The sequence below is a fragment of the Anolis carolinensis genome, chromosome 1, assembly GCF_035594765.1.
Source record: "Anolis carolinensis isolate JA03-04 chromosome 1, rAnoCar3.1.pri, whole genome shotgun sequence".
NCBI classification, from domain to species: domain Eukaryota; kingdom Metazoa; phylum Chordata; class Lepidosauria; order Squamata; family Dactyloidae; genus Anolis; species Anolis carolinensis.
Genome location: NC_085841.1, coordinates 37,756,860 through 37,774,162, shown reverse-complemented (window position 1 = coordinate 37,774,162; position 17,303 = coordinate 37,756,860). Strand labels below are relative to the sequence as shown.

General features: G+C 38.9%; 1 protein-coding gene across 3 annotated transcripts in view; it reads left to right on the top strand.

The window, feature by feature from the left end:
* nvl (nuclear VCP like) overlaps window positions 1-17,303 on the top strand; it is a 55,028-nt gene that overhangs the window by 26,870 nt on the left and 10,855 nt on the right. For 2 of the 3 annotated variants that reach the window (XM_003216096.4, XM_008125945.3), the window contains exons 16-21: window positions 1,640-1,702; window positions 1,868-1,987; window positions 2,706-2,805; window positions 9,507-9,613; window positions 11,958-12,034; window positions 15,996-16,084. In XM_003216096.4, the coding sequence (XP_003216144.1) occupies window positions 1,640-1,702; window positions 1,868-1,987; window positions 2,706-2,805; window positions 9,507-9,613; window positions 11,958-12,034; window positions 15,996-16,084 (556 nt within the window). Of the gene's footprint in view, window positions 1-1,639; window positions 1,703-1,867; window positions 1,988-2,705; window positions 2,806-9,467; window positions 9,614-11,957; window positions 12,035-15,995; window positions 16,085-17,303 lie in introns of those variants that run through there. The other variant, XM_062972537.1, reaches the window with a different exon arrangement.

The window sequence follows — 17,303 nt, the reverse complement described above, 5'->3', positions numbered from 1 at the left end:
CCTGGGTCTATGGGTGAAGGCTTTGGGCCTACACACCTGGGCCCCGCAGGACCTGCAGTCGGGTGCCGATTCAACACTCGACTGCAGGCCCTGTGAGGCCTGTGTGCATAGGCCCAAAGCCTTCCCTGCTAGGCCTGGGTGCCCAGGCCTACAGGTGCAGGCTGTGGGCCTATGCACCTGGGCCTCACAGGGCCTGCAGTCGAGTGCCGAGTAAGGAGCGCTCCTTACTCGGCAATCAGGTGCAGGCCCTGTGAGGCCCAGGTGCGTAGGCCCAAAGCCTGTACCCATAGCCTGGGAGCTTTGGGCCTACGGGAGCTTTGGGCCTACGAGTGTAGGCTTTGGGCCTGTACACCTGGGCCTCACAGGGCTTGCAGCCAATCGATCTGAAAAGCAGGCTTGGAACCGATATCGGCTCCCGTCTGCCTTTTGTTTCCAGTTTGTTCAAGGGGGGACCTTTCAATTTCATGCCATCCGAATGGATGGTACAAAATGAAAATACAAATGAAACAAAAGCAACAAATACCATGCACATCTCTAGAATCTAGGGTCAGTTATAAAGCTGCATTGACCCTAAAGCAATGTAGGCAATTTTGTTATTCCACATCCATGGTACAGACTGGTAACACTTGTAGTTTCTTGACGGAATGCAATTTCCTGCAGTATATTCCACACTAAATCCAATATTTAATCCCAACTTCAAAAAAAAATTGAACTGTTCAGTCACTACTCATGTAGGGATTGTTGTAGTAAAGCCTGTGAATAACGTTACAGACAGTAGTATGGGTGCCAGAAGGGGGAAAAGGGTTACTCGGGAGCAGGAATCGGATGATGAGCAGCAGAGAAAGAGGATCCGGGACATACTTACAGAGCCTACAGATGAGGAGTCATTTGAAGGATTCTCTGGGGATGATAATGTTGCAGACAGTAGTATCGGTGCCAGAAGGGGGAAAAGGGTTACTCGGGAGCAGGAATCTGATGATGAACAGCAGAGAAAGAGGATCCAGGACATACTTACGGCACCTACAGATGAGGAGTCGTTTGAGGGATTCTCTGGGGACGATGGGAGACACCATGGATTGGACTAAGATAAGAGAAGTGCAAGCTATTTGTGAGGCGCCAACAACTAGTGATACCTTTATGGGGTTCTCTGGGGGTGAAGAGTGGTTAGTTGTAGTCAAGAGATATTTAGGGGAAATTTGCAATTCTGTAGGAGAACACATGATTTGTGTACAAAAAGTTCCAGCTCAGCCCTCTCTATAGGGTTAGGAAAGACAGCTATTAGAAATCCCGGAAAGTCAGTATCCATCAGTGTCTGTAATACAGAAGCTAGGCAGACCAGTAGTCAAAGTACTTTCTTGAATTCCTTTCTTTGATTTGTTTGTGTGTTTCTATAATTTATTGTTTGCTATGGGACATGAGAGAAGCCTCCCACACGGATGGTAAAACATCTAACATCCAGGCGACCCCTGGGCAACGTCCTTGCAGACAGCCAATTCTCTCACACCAAAAGCAACTTGCAATTTCTCAAGTTGCTCCTGACATGGAAAAAATTGTTTGTTATTGAGAGGAGCTTTGTGGCTGAAAATACACTTTAAACTATTATTATTAAATCAACTATATCTTCTTGTTTTCTTGGTAGGCTGTAGCAAATGAATCTGGACTGAACTTCATTTCTGTGAAAGGCCCTGAACTATTGAATATGGTGAGTTCTGTTTTTATTGCTCAGTTATCTGATTATGTTAGAATGTATTCAAAAATTCAAAAGCAGTGCTTTGGACAAACATGTCCAATCATCCAGTATTGTTTTGTTAATCTGTAAGCCCAGAGATTCTACACAAAGTTATGTTGTGTAAAATTCCTATTTCAGTACGTTGGGGAAAGTGAACGAGCTGTACGTCAGGTTTTCCAGCGTGCAAGGAATTCAGCACCGTGTGTCATATTCTTCGATGAAGTTGATGCTTTGTGTCCTCGGAGATCCGACCATGAGGTGAGGCTACAACCATTTCCCTCAGTCACTTAGCTGAGATAGGAGGAATATTAATGAATGTGTTATATCAGTTGTATTTACTTTTAAAATTGGAAGGGTTTAAATTCAGTGGAAACTTCCTTTTCTCTCTTTCTGAGGCCAGGGCCATGGCAGTTGGGATCAAGGGAGGGCCTTTCATCTGCTTCTGGGCCTAGGCACCATAATCTCCCAAGGACAGTTGGGACAGCATTTCCTGCCCCACACACCTCTTTATGACCCCAGCAAATTGGGTTTAGGGGCCCACTTCCTCTCTAAACTTGAAGGCTTTTTTATTTATCTCAAGATGGGCCAGTTAAGGTTGGCATCTTTATGTGCACTCAGGTGTTACAAAAGCAGCTAATTCTTGGATTCATTTCCATTAATCGCCAAAGGAAAGGGAAATAATAATAACCCTGAAATCAGATAAAATATTGTTTATATCTGTTTTTGCTTTATATTTTTGTTCCTCCTTAAAAGTTATGATGGTCTTGATATTCTTAGAGTTGATCTTTTTTGTGTGGAATTGATAGTTCAAAAGTAGTTTAACTAGTGCTGCAAATGAGCCAAGAAATAATATTGCATCATCCAGAGAGAAGATCGACAAAGGCTATGAAGAACGTCAACCTTCTCCCTCCAGATTGTTGACAAAATAGTCAGTTTATGTTGTCTTTACAGTTTCACTGTATTCTCATTATTTCAGTCAGGTGCCAGCGTCCGGGTAGTGAACCAGTTGCTAACAGAAATGGATGGCCTAGAATTTCGTCGTCAAGTTTTTATTATGGCAGCTACAAACAGGCCAGGTAACAACAATTAAGAAACTAGAGCTAGTCTTAGAAGCACCACATAGCTATTGCTCTGTTGTATGCTCATATGTTTGTCCACAATAAAGGATGGGACTTAGCCACTAGTGAGATGTCAGTACAGAAATACTGTAGAGATAAACTTATTATTGGAAATGTGAAAGGCATGATGTTGGGTTTCTCAAATCACATCAAAGCTGCCTCCAGACTTGGAGATCTTCCACCTTTTTGGTTCGCCTATCATAATAAATTGCAGAATTGAAAAATGTACTTCAATTTCATATCCCTTAATGTTCTGCTGCCACCATCAGATTTCTAAAACATTATCCTCTTTGCCCATGATCGGTAGTGGTGCTCTAGGCATGAGATAAAGAGAAGGTTTATTTAAACACGTTTTATTTGTATACCTAAATTTCAATTTTGTTATTTTTCAATGTTTTATAAGTACACCTCGATGTTCATTTTATTGTTTATGATTTCATCTGTTTTGTTATGTTTGTCAACATTAAATGTTTGCCAATGTTTTGTTGTTAACTGCCCTGAGTCCCTTCTGGAGATAGGGTGGGATAAAAACAAAGTTGTTAATAATAATAATAATCATCATCATCATCATCATGCTATGAGTTCTAAGATGTTCAGTTATACAGAAAAGAGTGTGATGTGGCCAGTGATTTTCCTTATTGTAACCCATGGCACTCTCTTTGGCCAACCATCTCCCAGCACAGATCTTATCTCCATTGTGGAATACTAGATGCAGAGTTTAAATTTGTAAAATCTTCCTTCTATTGCACAGCCTAATAATCGGGTCCCAGGAAATAATTTATCAATTAATAGATTCCAAATCTTGTTTTCTTAGACCACCTACCTTCCATTATCACTCTCGCCAAAAACATTTCTGGAGATCCTTCTCTGAAGTATTCTTTGTTTTGCTGGTTCTTGCAAAATTATCTCTAATATTAACTCCTTTTGTCATACTCTTTTCCTTCCTTGGGTTTCTTCCTGCCAATCTGCTTAGACTTAGACGTACCTGTTTTTATTCCGCCTGGAGCCTTATCGCCCTCAAAATTGTCCAGTCAGGCTCCGAAGAAGCCACCAAATTTTAGGCCTCTTACCCTGAACGTGTTGAGACGAAAGTGAGGGAGGACATTTTCTAAACAAGAACAAACTAGAAATAGCTTTTTAAAAACAAAAATGTCTCTCTGAGCCTAAGAAATGGGAAATGGATTGAGTTGGAAATGGATTGAGTGCCAGATTTCTTCCCTGATAGTGCTTGATAACTGTGTTCTCAACCTACCGTGTTTCCCCGAAAATAAGACAGTGTCTTATATTAATTTTTGCTCCCAAAGATGCTCTAGGTCTTATTTTCAGGGGATGTCTTATTTTACCATGAAGAATTCACATTAATTGTTGGACAAAAAAATGAACATTTATTATATACTGTACATTAGTTGTCATCACAAACCAGCATAACCAGACAAACTGTGAATCCTATCATGAATTTCTTGTTACTACCATTAATTCCATGTCCAACACTCTATGTTACGTATATTTATCGATCCTGCATGCTCTGGTGTTCTGTTCAGTGAGCATGCTTCCAAACAAAAAATTTGCTAGGTCTTACTTTTGGGGGAGGCCTTATATTTAGCATTTCAGCAAAACCTCTACTAGGTCTTATTTTCTGGGGATGTCTTATTTTAGGGGAAACAGGGTAGTTGTCACAGATAGTTTTGAGATTAAATCCAAGGTGTAGTAGTTTCACTCTAGCTTGGCTGCCTATATAAAAATCTTAATAATTTACACAGATTTTGCTGCTGCTCAATCACATAGTCGTTTCCGACTCTTCGTGACCTCATGGACCAGTCCACGCCAGAGCTCCCTGTCGGCCGTCGCCGCCCCCAGTTCCTTCAAGGTCAAGCCAGTCACTTCTAGGATACCGCCCATCCATCTCGCCCTTGGTCGGCCTCTTCCTTTTTCATTCCATTTTCCCCAGCATCGTGAGGAAGAGCTGAGGAGCCTTATCACCAAGGTGAAAGAAGAAAGTTTGAGCATTCTTTAGCGTTTCCCTTTTTTGTATGGGGATATAAATTGATTTTTTCCAATCTGATGGCCAATCTTGGGTTTTCCATATTTGCTGGCATATGGCATGCATCACCTTGACAGCATCACCTTCCAAGATTTTAAACAACTCAGCTGGGATCCCGTTGTCTCCTGCTGCCTTGTTATTAGCAATGCTTCTTAAGGCCCATTCAACCTCATCCCTCAGGATGTCTGGTTCTAATTCACTTACCACGCCATCAAAGCTATCCTCTATATTATTATCCTTCCTATACAGATCTTCTGTATATTCTCTCCACCTTTTCTTGATCTCTTCAGCTTCTGTTAGGTCCCTGCCATCTTTGTTTTTGATCATGCCCATTTTTGCCTGAAATTTGCCTCCGATGTTTCTTATTTTCTGGAAGAGGTCTCTTGTTCTTCCTATTCTGTTGTCTTCTTCCACTTCCATGCATTGCTTGTTTAAAAATAGTTCTTTGTCTCTTCTGGCTAGCCTCTGGAATTGTGCATATCTCCCCCTATCGCTGTTTCCTTTTGCCTTCCTTCTTTCTTGGGCTACTTCCAGTGTCTCAGCAGACAACCATCTTGCCTTCTTGGTTTTCTTTGTCTTTGGGACATACTTTGTTGCTGCCTCCTGAACAATGTTGTGGACTTCTGTCCATAGTTCTTCTGGGACTCTATTTATTAAATCTAGTCCCTGAAATCTATTCTTCACCTCCACTGCATATTCACTAGGAATATTTGTGAGATCATATCTAATTGGTCTGTGTATTTTCCCCATTCTCTTTAGTCTGATTCTAAATTTTGCAATAAGAAGTTCGTGATCTGAAGTACAGTCAGCTCCAGGTCTTGTTTTCACTGACTGGATGGATGTCCGCCACCTTTGGCTGCAAAGGATGTAGTCAGTCTGATTTCAGTGTTGACCATCTGGTGAAGTCCATGTGTAAAGCCGTATTTTAGGTTGTTGGAAAAGGGGTTTTGTTATGCACAGAGAGTTTTCCTGGCAAAATTCTTTCAGCCTACGTCCTGCTTTGTTTGGTTGTCCCAGACCATGTTTGCCTGTGATCCCGGTTATCATTTGACTACCCACCTTAGCATTCCAATCTCCTGTAATGAGAATAATGTCTCTTTTTGGTGTGTTATCCAGTAGGTGCTGCAGATACTCATAGAACTGATCTAATTCTGCTTCTTCAGCAGCTGTGGTTGGGACGTATATTTGGATCACCGTGATGTTAAACGGCTTGCCTTGAACTCAAATTGAGATCATTCTATCATTTTTTGGGTTGTATCCAATCACTGCTTTCACAACTTTATTATTAACTATGAAGGCTACTCCATTTCTTCTGTGTTCCTCTTGTCCGCAGTGACAAATCAGATTTTAGATTTGTTTAAATTTTTGTTGTGTTTTAATTTTAGATATACAATAGTTGATCAGTTATGTTATTACTTAATTTTTGTTAATCTGTTATAATTTTAATTTGTTATAGTTGTGAATTTTCTTTTGGGATCTGGGGAGGTTGTTTAGTTCTCTTTGTTAGTATAATCTGGCATTGAATGCTTACCGTCCTGAGTCCTTTAGGGAGACAGGATGGTATAAAGGTTATTATTATTATTATTATTATTATTATTATTGTGACGTACATATATGCTTAGCTTACAAACTGATTGTGGTATTTCATTGTGTCTAAATGTATTCCTCACAGAGCCACTTGCAGTGAGGGTTGTATTAGATTTGCCTGCATAAAGAAGCCCCTGTATTTCAACATCCTGTTATCTGATTATATGCTGTTTTGACAATTAAGAATAAATTCCATTGATTCAATGAGGAATCATTTTTTAAAATCAATGTTGAATTACCCTAATGCGTACTGTTGGGGGAATTACCAGTCAGACAAGTGCAGAGTGACCTGCTATTTAATACTCAGACATGCAAGATTTCACTCTCTGATGATTCTAAGAAAGGAGCATAATGGCATATTGGGAAAATAAAAAGAGTTCAAAGAGCAAATAATCTTTATTTCATGGGGAAAAGTGGGGGAGGAAGAAAGAAAAGTGAGTTTGGCAAGCAGAGATCTGAGTTAAGGGAGCAAGGAAGTGGTTTACAGGCAGGGAGTGGAGCTAATATACGTGGGAAGTGATAATGTTACCTTTCTCTTCAAAATTGTTGCAACACAGAGAATTGCATTGTCAAAGGCTTTCACAGCCAGAATCACTAGTGTGTTGTGTGGCTGCTAAACATGGCTATACACCTTGGACACTACACAACAATCCACAGAGAGAATTGCAGGGATAATACAACTGGACCAGCTGGAACACTTATTTCTGACATTTGGAAGCCTGGGGGAGTTGGCGAGGGATTGTTTACCAACTCAAGAGGCAATCGAAATAACAACAGCATCAAAAATAGTAATGGTTATCATGACTCAGAAAGAGCTTCAACATAAAAAAATTAGAAGAAAAACAAATCGCCAAAGGAAAGGGAAATAATAATAATAATTAATCTTTTAAACTAGGTGTTTAATGCCCAATTTGTCATGTGGGTGTCTTGACTGATGTCAATCATCAGGAAACAAGGGGGAAGGCTTTGCTTTTCTTTTTCCTACATCCTCATGGTGTGCTTGTGAGTGTTGTGTGTGTGGATTTGAGAAGTAGGGGAAAATGTTTCAGAAACAGCAGTTATTTCCCTGTCAGGACAATTTTCCTTGTTGTTCACATTGAGGTGCACACTTCAGCTAACAGCTTAGTATTTGTTAGAATACAGACACCCCTCATGAATTCCACTTTTTGACAGTGCTGTGGTCCCTTAGGGTATGTTGGGGGAGTCCACTGCCTCAGTTTTCATAATCTGGTTTTCTCTACTATCCTGACATGTAGCTGCTTTAAGACGTTTAGCTTGAGCTTTGGTGCTTCTGCCTCTGTCTTCAAGACTTTCAGTTTTATTTTCAGCTCAGTTCTGCTTGCTGCAACCATGGCTTCTGCATCCATGGTTGCCTCTTTTTGCCATAAGAGACATATATTTATGCAGCAGCTTCTTCAGCCCATGCATTAGAAGCAGTTAAGATGGCTGAGTTCAAGTCAAAATCAGCCACTTGAGTGCCTAGAAACAGAAGTATTGTGGACTTGTTTCTTGAAGTTATTCAGTTTTCTTCTTCTTTCTTTGCATTTGGGGTCAGGGGAGTTTTCATAGTTTTTCATCTAAATGTATAACCTCAGAAAGGTTAATCATTCTGCAAGGGACAACCTTTCAAACATACTACAAAGATTTGGGTCAAACCTATTGCTAACAAATTGTACAAAAGAAGGGTCATAGTTATAATTTACAAACTTGGGAGAACAAAATATATAATACCCCGAGGCATTAGAACATATTTTATAATAAGAGTGAGCTTTATACACTTTTGCTAAAGTAGACCGATCCCATCAACACCTCCAGGAGTGAACAAAGTGTTAAATTTGAGGGATTCTGCTCCCACTGAGCCTTGAAACTTCCTGGGTGATCTTGGAACAGACATTATAGCTCAGAAGTTGGTTGTGAAGATAAAATGCAGGTGGGAAGAGAGTCATATATGTAACCTTGGAGGAGAGGCAGAATATACATATAGCAAGCTTTATTATATATAGGTACATACCGTAGCTGTCAGATTATTGTACTCCAACTGAACATATTTTGAATAAAAATATTAAATATTATCTCTCCACATTAGAATATTAAACTGTCTAATATAATACTTCCATAATTAATATTATATAAATAACAGGTCTTCTCTTTTACAAAGTGCACATTTTCTTTGTTCTTGTTCTTCATTGTTAAATCATCTTGAAAGGCATTGACTGTTCACTTTTAAGATTAAGAATGATTCATGAAAGATTTATAATTCTTGGAATTGGTTTCTAAAAGCATTCTTGTTCAGGTCTGCTCTGTGCTCAGAGGAAGTCAAGCATGTCACTGAAGGTTGCTAGATGTTCTTTTGGACAAGAGAGAAGCAGGACATTCTGAAATACACTCTTATCAGCTGAAAGCGAAGATTTGAGACAGATTGATAGAAGACAGAGGCAAGGGACAAACTGTGTATGCTGTAAGGTCCCAAGTTTAATCCTCATTATATTGCAAAAGGATTCAGGATAGGAGAAAATGTCTCGGGATTGGTGACATTATTCACTGTTAAGCATGTCTATATGTTTGTGCATATTTAGCCTACTTCTTCCCTTATTGTGGCATTGATGAAAGGATGTGGGAGCACTAGCAAGGCAGAAACTAAATATAATGTAGAGGATGTGTGTTGAGGTTACCTCAATCTGACCCAATGAAGAGGCAAATCTAACCACCAGTCCACTGTTTAGACTGTTTACACTGCAGGTCATTCCCCTAATATTGTGTGCATATGTCTAAAATTTAGCAGTGAAGGAGAAATCTACTTAGATAATGTTTTAAAACTTTGTTTATTTCCCAACCTATCTCCCCATGGGGACTTATTCTTGATGTGTAAGATCCATACAGATTTGGTATTCCTGTTGCTAAAGGTGCTATGCTTTACTTTCAAAAGTTAGTTGTTTGTTTGTAAACCTCCCTGTAGAGTGTCTTCTGAATATATTTTGTTTTGTGATTTCAGATTTGTATTCAAAGTCTTAATAATACAATTTTCCATTAGATATTATTGATCCAGCTATTTTGCGCCCAGGAAGATTGGATAAAACACTCTATGTGGGTTTGCCACCACCTATGGATCGTGTTGCCATTTTAAAGACGATCACTAAAGTAAGTTTTTTTTGTTTGGGTAGGGTAAGACATCATATACTCAGTTTGCCCTTAAATGTTTTGCATCTAGTAATTGCTTTTCCATTTTCTTTGGGAGTATTTTGGCTAAGCTGTATGATCAGATAAGAATTAATTACAAAGTGATATTTTTCTTCTGATTTTGGGTTTCAGACATGTATAGGTAAAGGTAAAGGTTTTCCCCTGACATTAAGTCCAGCCGTGTCCGACTCTGGGGGTTGGTGCGCATCTCAATTTCTAAGCTGAAGAGCTGGCATTGTCCATAGACACCTCCAAGGTCATGTGGCCGGCATGACTGCATGGAGCGCCGTTACCTTCCTGCCGGAGCGGTACCTATTGATCTACTCACATTTGCATGTTTTCGAACTGCTAGGCTTACAGAAGCTGGGGCTAACAGCGAGCTCTCACTCCGCTCCCTGGATTCGAACCTGCGACCTTTTGGTCCACAAGTTCAGCAGCTCAAAGCTTTAACACATTGCGCCACTGTATAGCTCAGGTATAAATGCATTTTCATTTTGAAGAAGAAATATAAAATAATAGTTCTTTGTCTCATTAAAAAGTAATGTAAAATACACACAAGGATGATAGAGTACAAAAAAGTATTCACTTAACCATCTTCTCACAAGTCCCAATTGGCCAGAAAACTGGATTTTATCACCTCCTTTGAATACTGTTCTCAGTTGTTCATCTGTAACCAGTCTGGACATGAATATCTTAGGTGCATCTCTCCTTTAAATAAGGTTAAGGGAATTGTGCAGCACTCTGCCTTGTGGAATTGTAACTCCCACTGTCTCTGGAGCTAAATTTGTTGTCATTTTGTGCCTTCAATCCAGCTTATGGAGTCATAGTTGACCACTCAAACCATTAAACCTGGCACTCATGTTGAAACCTGCGTACCCAAAAAATAAGTGCCACAGTGATCAGTAGACCTTTGATAATTGAATTGGGAGGAGAACGGGCCTTGTATAATGTTTTTGTTTCATTTTTGTTCATTCCTTTTAATGGGTTGTGACTTTTAATTGAGATTTTAATGCTTTCTAACTTTTTTATATTGTGAATTCTTATCTATGTTTGCTTTGAATTGCTGTAAACTTCTTTCACTCTCAAAATAGCAAAAATATGATGATAAGGAATCTTCCAGCCATATAGTAGAAAGGGTAAAAAGTGGTTAATGCAAAGTTGAAGCCTTGCTGAGACTTGATCTTACATGTAAATGATGATGATGATGATTTAGATGCCACTTTTCTCTCTTAATAGAGACCCAAAGCTGCAAATAGTGCTAAAAACAATACAATATAAAACCTAAAGACTATAAACATAAAATTAGGCATGTTATCTGTGAAGCTTTTAATTTCATTGTCTATAACATGTTTTGTTCTTATTTGAATCCATTTTACACACAATCATACATTTTAATTACATGTTTTCCCTGTGGACAATGTGTGATTAAAGAACAAATATGGCATTTCTCAAAACCTGGATTTCCAATGCAATCAGTTACAAGAAAAACATCTAATACTCATATCAGTAAATTCAAGAATCAGGCATTGAAAGCTATCTAACTTTTAGTGGTATAGGCTAGCTATTAGCAATACTCATAAACTTACAGAATTGTTTTGTAATAAATAACAGAACTAAATTTATGATGAACATGCAGTTTGGACACAAGTATGCTGTGAAAAAGGAGATTGGTGTTCAACCTGAGCAATATGGAGCAGATGAGGTAATAGGGGAAATGCAATTTCAGAACCACTGCCCATAATATCTGAGAATTCTTGGCGAACTGGAGAAGTCCCAGCAGACTGGAGGAGGACAAATGTTGTCCCTGTCTTCAAGAAGGGGAAAAAAGAGCACCCAAACTATTAGCATCCAGTCAGCCTGGCATCGGTACCAGGAAAGATCCTGGAGCAGATCATTGAGGAAGAAGTCTGCAATCCTGACTATAAGAGCTGTTCAGCAGTGGAACTCTGTCAGAGTGTGCTGGAAGCTCCATCCTTGGAAGCTTTTAAACCAGCTGAATGGCCATCTGTCAGGGGTACTTTGATTGTGCTTTTCCTGCATGGCAGGGGGTTGGACTGGATGGCTCATGTGGTCAACTCGATTATTCTCTGTTTATATGAAAATTATCTTTAAAATGCTAGATGGAAAATAGCATACGATACCATGTTTCTCTAAATTTTTGACTTTTAGTTATCCAAATGTTTTTGATTTCAACTCCCCAGCTAGTTTAACATTGATCAAGGACTTGGAACTGAAATCCAAAATCTTTGAAGGACCCAAGATGAACCACTGATTTAAACGGCTTCTCTGTTGTCACTTTCTATAGGATGGAACGCGACCTCCACTTGACATTGATGTGGATCTTGAAGAAATTGCTTGTAATCCTTGTTGTGATTGTTATACGTGAGTCAAACCCCCTCTCTAATATATTTCATTGTTTTCATAGGAGCTATTTATTTTTAATCTATATTCTTCTGTGGTTTTGTTTTTTTCAGGACATAAACTTGAAATATGTTGCTTTGCATACTTGGCTATTTGCATCTTTTCCACATTAATAATGTCTTCTGAATAAATGAACTCTCTTTGTATGAGGAAGTGTAAGAAAAACTAATTTAACCCATAGGATTCAACTGAATTTATTTTCCTTTCACAAGGACAAAGGATTATCTTATCCCACATAGAAATTCTTTAATTTTGAAGTTACATTGCCACATGGAATGCTTCCTCCACACTTAGGTCGTTGTTGTTGTTGTTGTTGTTGTTGTTGTTGTTGTTGTCGTCATCATCATCATCATCATCATTTATGTATTTAGCATCATTGCTTTATAAATAAAAGAACAACAAACCAGTTCCCTGCTCTCAGGTTTATAATCCAGTTGAGGCATGACACAAAAGCAAAAGTGAATAGCAGTATGGTAGGGGATTAAGTTCTGCAGATACTGTCTCTTCTTCTCTCCCTCCAAAGCCAGGACAGTGGCAGTTGAGATGCCTTAGGCAGAATGGAGCATCACTGCTTTTTCCATACTGAATGAGAGGAGTATGTCTTTCCATTTGTCTTTCGTGGATATGAGAGAGACATTCCCATGAAATATGAAGATGGCAGTTAGGAATAAAGTACACTCATATTCTGTATCAATTCACAAAAACACATTTCAGAATACACTTTATTTGCCACCTGCCTTCCCAATAATAGATGGAAACAAGTTTGTTGCATAACTTATACAAAGTAATATAATATTATTACTTAAGGTTCTGAGTGATTTATATTGTTGTCATATGCAGCACAGTAACTTGTTACTGCTTATTTTGGAAGCAATTTGTATTAATTTCATAATTAAAAACCTTGCATTTTATTGTTGCCCAGGCTGATACAGTGCTCAGCAGACTGTTTCCCAAAAGCTCAAGTTTAAATTATACAAACTTTCCAAAGTGTTTGGTAAAAAAAAAACTTAGCATACTAATCTTTGTTTCCCAAAAGCTCAAGTCTAAATTATACAAACTCTCCAAAGCATTTGATTAAAAATACTCAGAAGGCTCAAATACTAATTCAGATATTTCCAATTCACCCCACAAAAAATAAGAAAAACAGCAACAAAATGATGGCAGTGCATCCTTGGGCAGGATTGGGACATGAAAATAGTCCTCTATTTGTACCTATGCCCAGCGTACTTTTTATTTTGTTATAAGCCTTTTTTATTGCAAAGGAGAAGGGCTAGAGTTCAGTGATCCCAGCATTAGTCTCTACTCTCTAGCTCAGTGGCTCTCAACCTGTGGGTCCCCAGGTGTTTTGGCCTTCAACTCCCAGAAATCCTAACAGCTGGTAAACTGGCTGGATTTCTGGGAGATGTAGGCCAAAACACCTGGGGACCCATAGGTTGAGAACCACTTCTAGCCTGTCTGAGTATATCTAGAGTAACTCTTGCCAACTAGGAGTGATCATACTGAGCTTGGTAGACCAATTGTGTATTTCTACATAAGGCACCTTTTGTATTTTGTTCCCAAAATATGTAAATCATGCTATCTTCAGACTACTCTCTCAAGTCCATGCAAGAATTCAGAACGCTTGAAATCCTGCTATTGAAGAATTTATCTGGCAGTTTACTGATAAAATTGATTAGATTGATTTTGATTGAGATGTTATAGTAGATATAGGTTCAGTCGGTGCAACTTTGGCCTCTCTTTGCCCAATGTTAATGGATAACTTTCAGTTTGTGCAGGCCATGGATGTGGTTGGAATCCTTGCCGATATGAGAGGCCATGACACATATTCTAGACCAGGGGTACTCAAACTTTTTCAGTTGCAAAGCTCTTTTTGAAGCATAGGCTTCTCATAGAGCCCCAATAAATGTTTAGAATGTTATATATTATTTTTATCTATCTATCAGGCATGGGCAAACTTTCTGACCAACATAAATTTAACAGTATTTCAGTGAAAGATTCCCGGGGCCATCCAGTCCTACTCCCTTCTGCCATGCAGGAAAAGCACAATTAAAAAAGATGGCCATCCAGCCTTTGTAATAATAATAATAATAATAATAACAACAACAACAACAATAACAACAACAATAGCAGAAACCCCAGGTGGCATCCAGTCCAACCCCCTTATGCCACGCAGGAAAAGCCCAATCAAAGGACCCACAACAGATGGGCATACAACAACAACAACAACAACAAAAGCAGAAATCCAAGGGGCCATTGCAGAGTCTCTCAGTATGCTTTGCAGAGCCCCAAGGGCTCCCCAGAGCACACTTTGAGAATAACTGTTCTAGACCACTGGCACTGCTAGCACATTAAAGAGGCTGGGCAACTGGCTGTGTAAGTAACAGGAATGATCAGTCAGTGCCTCCCTACAGTGTAGACATGGTTTCAGTAGGCCCGAAGAAAGCCATTGTAAGGCTCCTGCTGAAAGAAGTGAAGTATGGCTTAGTTCCATCCCCTTTAGGTTATGCCACATACTCTGTGTGGAGCTGACTTTGAAAGATGTGTGGCAACTAATTAACCTAAAGAGGTGTGACCAGATCGTTAACTAGAACTGGTTACAGAAACGTATCACTTGCGTGTTGCAACAGATCCACTGACTGGCGATTCTTTTCCTGACACAATTCAAAATGCTGGTTATGACTTATAGAGCCCTATACAGCTCAGGTCCATGCTATCAACCTTTTGTCCACTATGACTCTGTTCTCTTAAGATTTCTGAGGGAGGGCCTTCTCACAGTCAAACCATTTTCAGAGGCACATGAGATGGAAACACAGGGAAGAATCTTCTCTGTGACTATTCACAAATTTTGAAACTTCGTTCCCAGGAAGGCTAGGATAGTTTCCACTTTACTATCCATCCATCAGAAAGTGGAAAATGTTTTGTTACAACATCATAATAGGACTTAATTGTAAGGACGCTTAATAATGTGCTTTATTTGTTGGCTGTATTTTTGTCTTTAAATCGATATACTTTGAATGGTTTTAATTGCCAAGAGAGCATAATTAAATTTTAATAATAACTTCATGTATGTTTTTATTTGTGTTTTGTATCTGCTTTTATCAGTGTTTGGTCAGGATCCTGCACAACAAAATGTATTCTAACTTAGCCAAGTCTCCATAGCTATATATCCCATCACCCCAAAAACAAAACAGCTTGTAAACAGAAAAGCCCACACCCAACACACATCAACACAACCACTTTTGTGTTGTCAGGGATCCAAAGGTGGAGAGGTTCAGCTATTTCACTGCAGCTGGATGTGCTGTGACCAGCCTCTAAAGAGCCTTCTGAAGGCGCTTGCAAGCTCTGTGCAGATGATGTCCTATGAACTGATTCAGCTTCAAGAAAATAGCTGGACATGTCTCTTTCATTTCATTGTGGGGGTGTCTATGCTTGTTATAAGCTGAATTGGGGCAGGAGTTCATTACTTATAGTCAAAACAAAATGCCAGTCTTTACAAGTACTGTAAAAATAGACTTTTACTGAGGAAGTAGATTTAAGTCTACTAAGCGTATGCTTCCAAGTTCTTTTAGTCCCCAAAGCACTACAGAAATTATTTGAAAAACTAGAAATGAGTTGCAATGATGCAAGTTTAGCTTAAGCCATCAGAAAATACAAACAGGATGTCAGCTTTTGTTTCAGCTTTTGCAAACTGCCTTGTGTCTCATGTCGGGTTGGACAAGTGAGATAAGAATGAATAATAATCATTGTCTGCAGTTGCCCATCCTAAGGAACAGGTTTTTTAAATCTGTAGATGGATTTTAAACATTTGTAGGATGACATTTTGATGCTGCTCCTCTCTTTATATCAGCCAGCAGGTATTTTGCATTTGTCATGTTAGAATTGTATCCCAAAATGACTGTCTTTCTGTTCTGCATTTTTGTAGGGGGGCAGATCTTTCAGCTTTAGTGCGGGAAGCTTCTCTTTGTGCCCTGAAAGAGGAAATGGCAGCGTTCAGTACCACAAACAGGAAAGGTAAAGAGAAGGAAATTGAACACAGTCTGCTGCTAGAGATAGATCAGAGCCAATCAGGGGAACAGGAAAGGGTTTCTGTTGCTTCGTTTTTTGTTGGGGGGGGGGTTGTTATGATGGGGTGGGCCTTTAATATTCATGTCTCTGCATAAAACTCCAGTTTAGAGAGTTAAGATTTGTATCTTTTCATAGCCTCTCTTCTCATTCCCACTATTTCTAATAGTTCATGATGCTTCTTCCTTACATATCAAGTGGACACAAGTTTCTCAGAACACCTACATTATTCAAGAAATACATTTAAGTCTGAGGTATAGGATAACCTAAGTTGATAGTCTGAAATTTAGTCAAGGATTAGCAGGAAGGCAAGCAACAGATCATAGCCAAGAAAGTGGTCTGTAAAGTAAGGAGACAAATAGTTTGCAAGTTGGGAAATGAGTTCCATAAATAACAATGCCTTATTAGTTCATTGCATTGGTGAATCTTGAGTGCAGTGGCCTATATTCACATTTCAGCAGTGGCATAAAATTAGGTGCTTGACTCTCACTGCTGATGTCCTCTCCTTATGACATTTTGTGCTCTGTAGTAGGTAGCGTTTGTAAATAAATTCATAGCAGAGGATTCCACCCCAAAATTATCTTAAATGTTAATGTAGTATTTGCACAATACCTGGCTGCACAAATGAATTAAAATATATTCTAATATGTGAGGTTATCAGCTCTATTAATTTTGTATATATATTTTTATTTTGAAAACGTAAGCAGCAGTAACTTCATTAGAAGATTCTTTAAAAGTACATCAGTGCTTTTCCAATTCTATTCAAAAGAAGCAGCAATAAAGTATTGGATTTATATTCAAAACACTTAAAAGGAAAAATTCAGAGTCTTTATGCCCGTTGTCTCTAAAGAACCTATAATCTCACAAAAAAATGTGGTAAACAGCGTTATCAGTAAACGTCATTCATTGCTTATTCACTGACTGAAGAGCATACAAAAATGCAACTGGGTGTTTGGAAAAGAGGCTTCCAAAATAGCAAAGTAACTACTTGAAAATCAATAATGTGACTCAAAGCAGGCACATCACAATCAGCTAATTTCTGAATGCACATGGAAATATCATAAAATCAGCCTGTTTGCATTTCAGCAATACAAATGCCTCCTTTTGTTTCAGTGGATTTTGGAAATACAGTAGAATTATTCTCACTTAGATGTTTGTTGTTGAATGT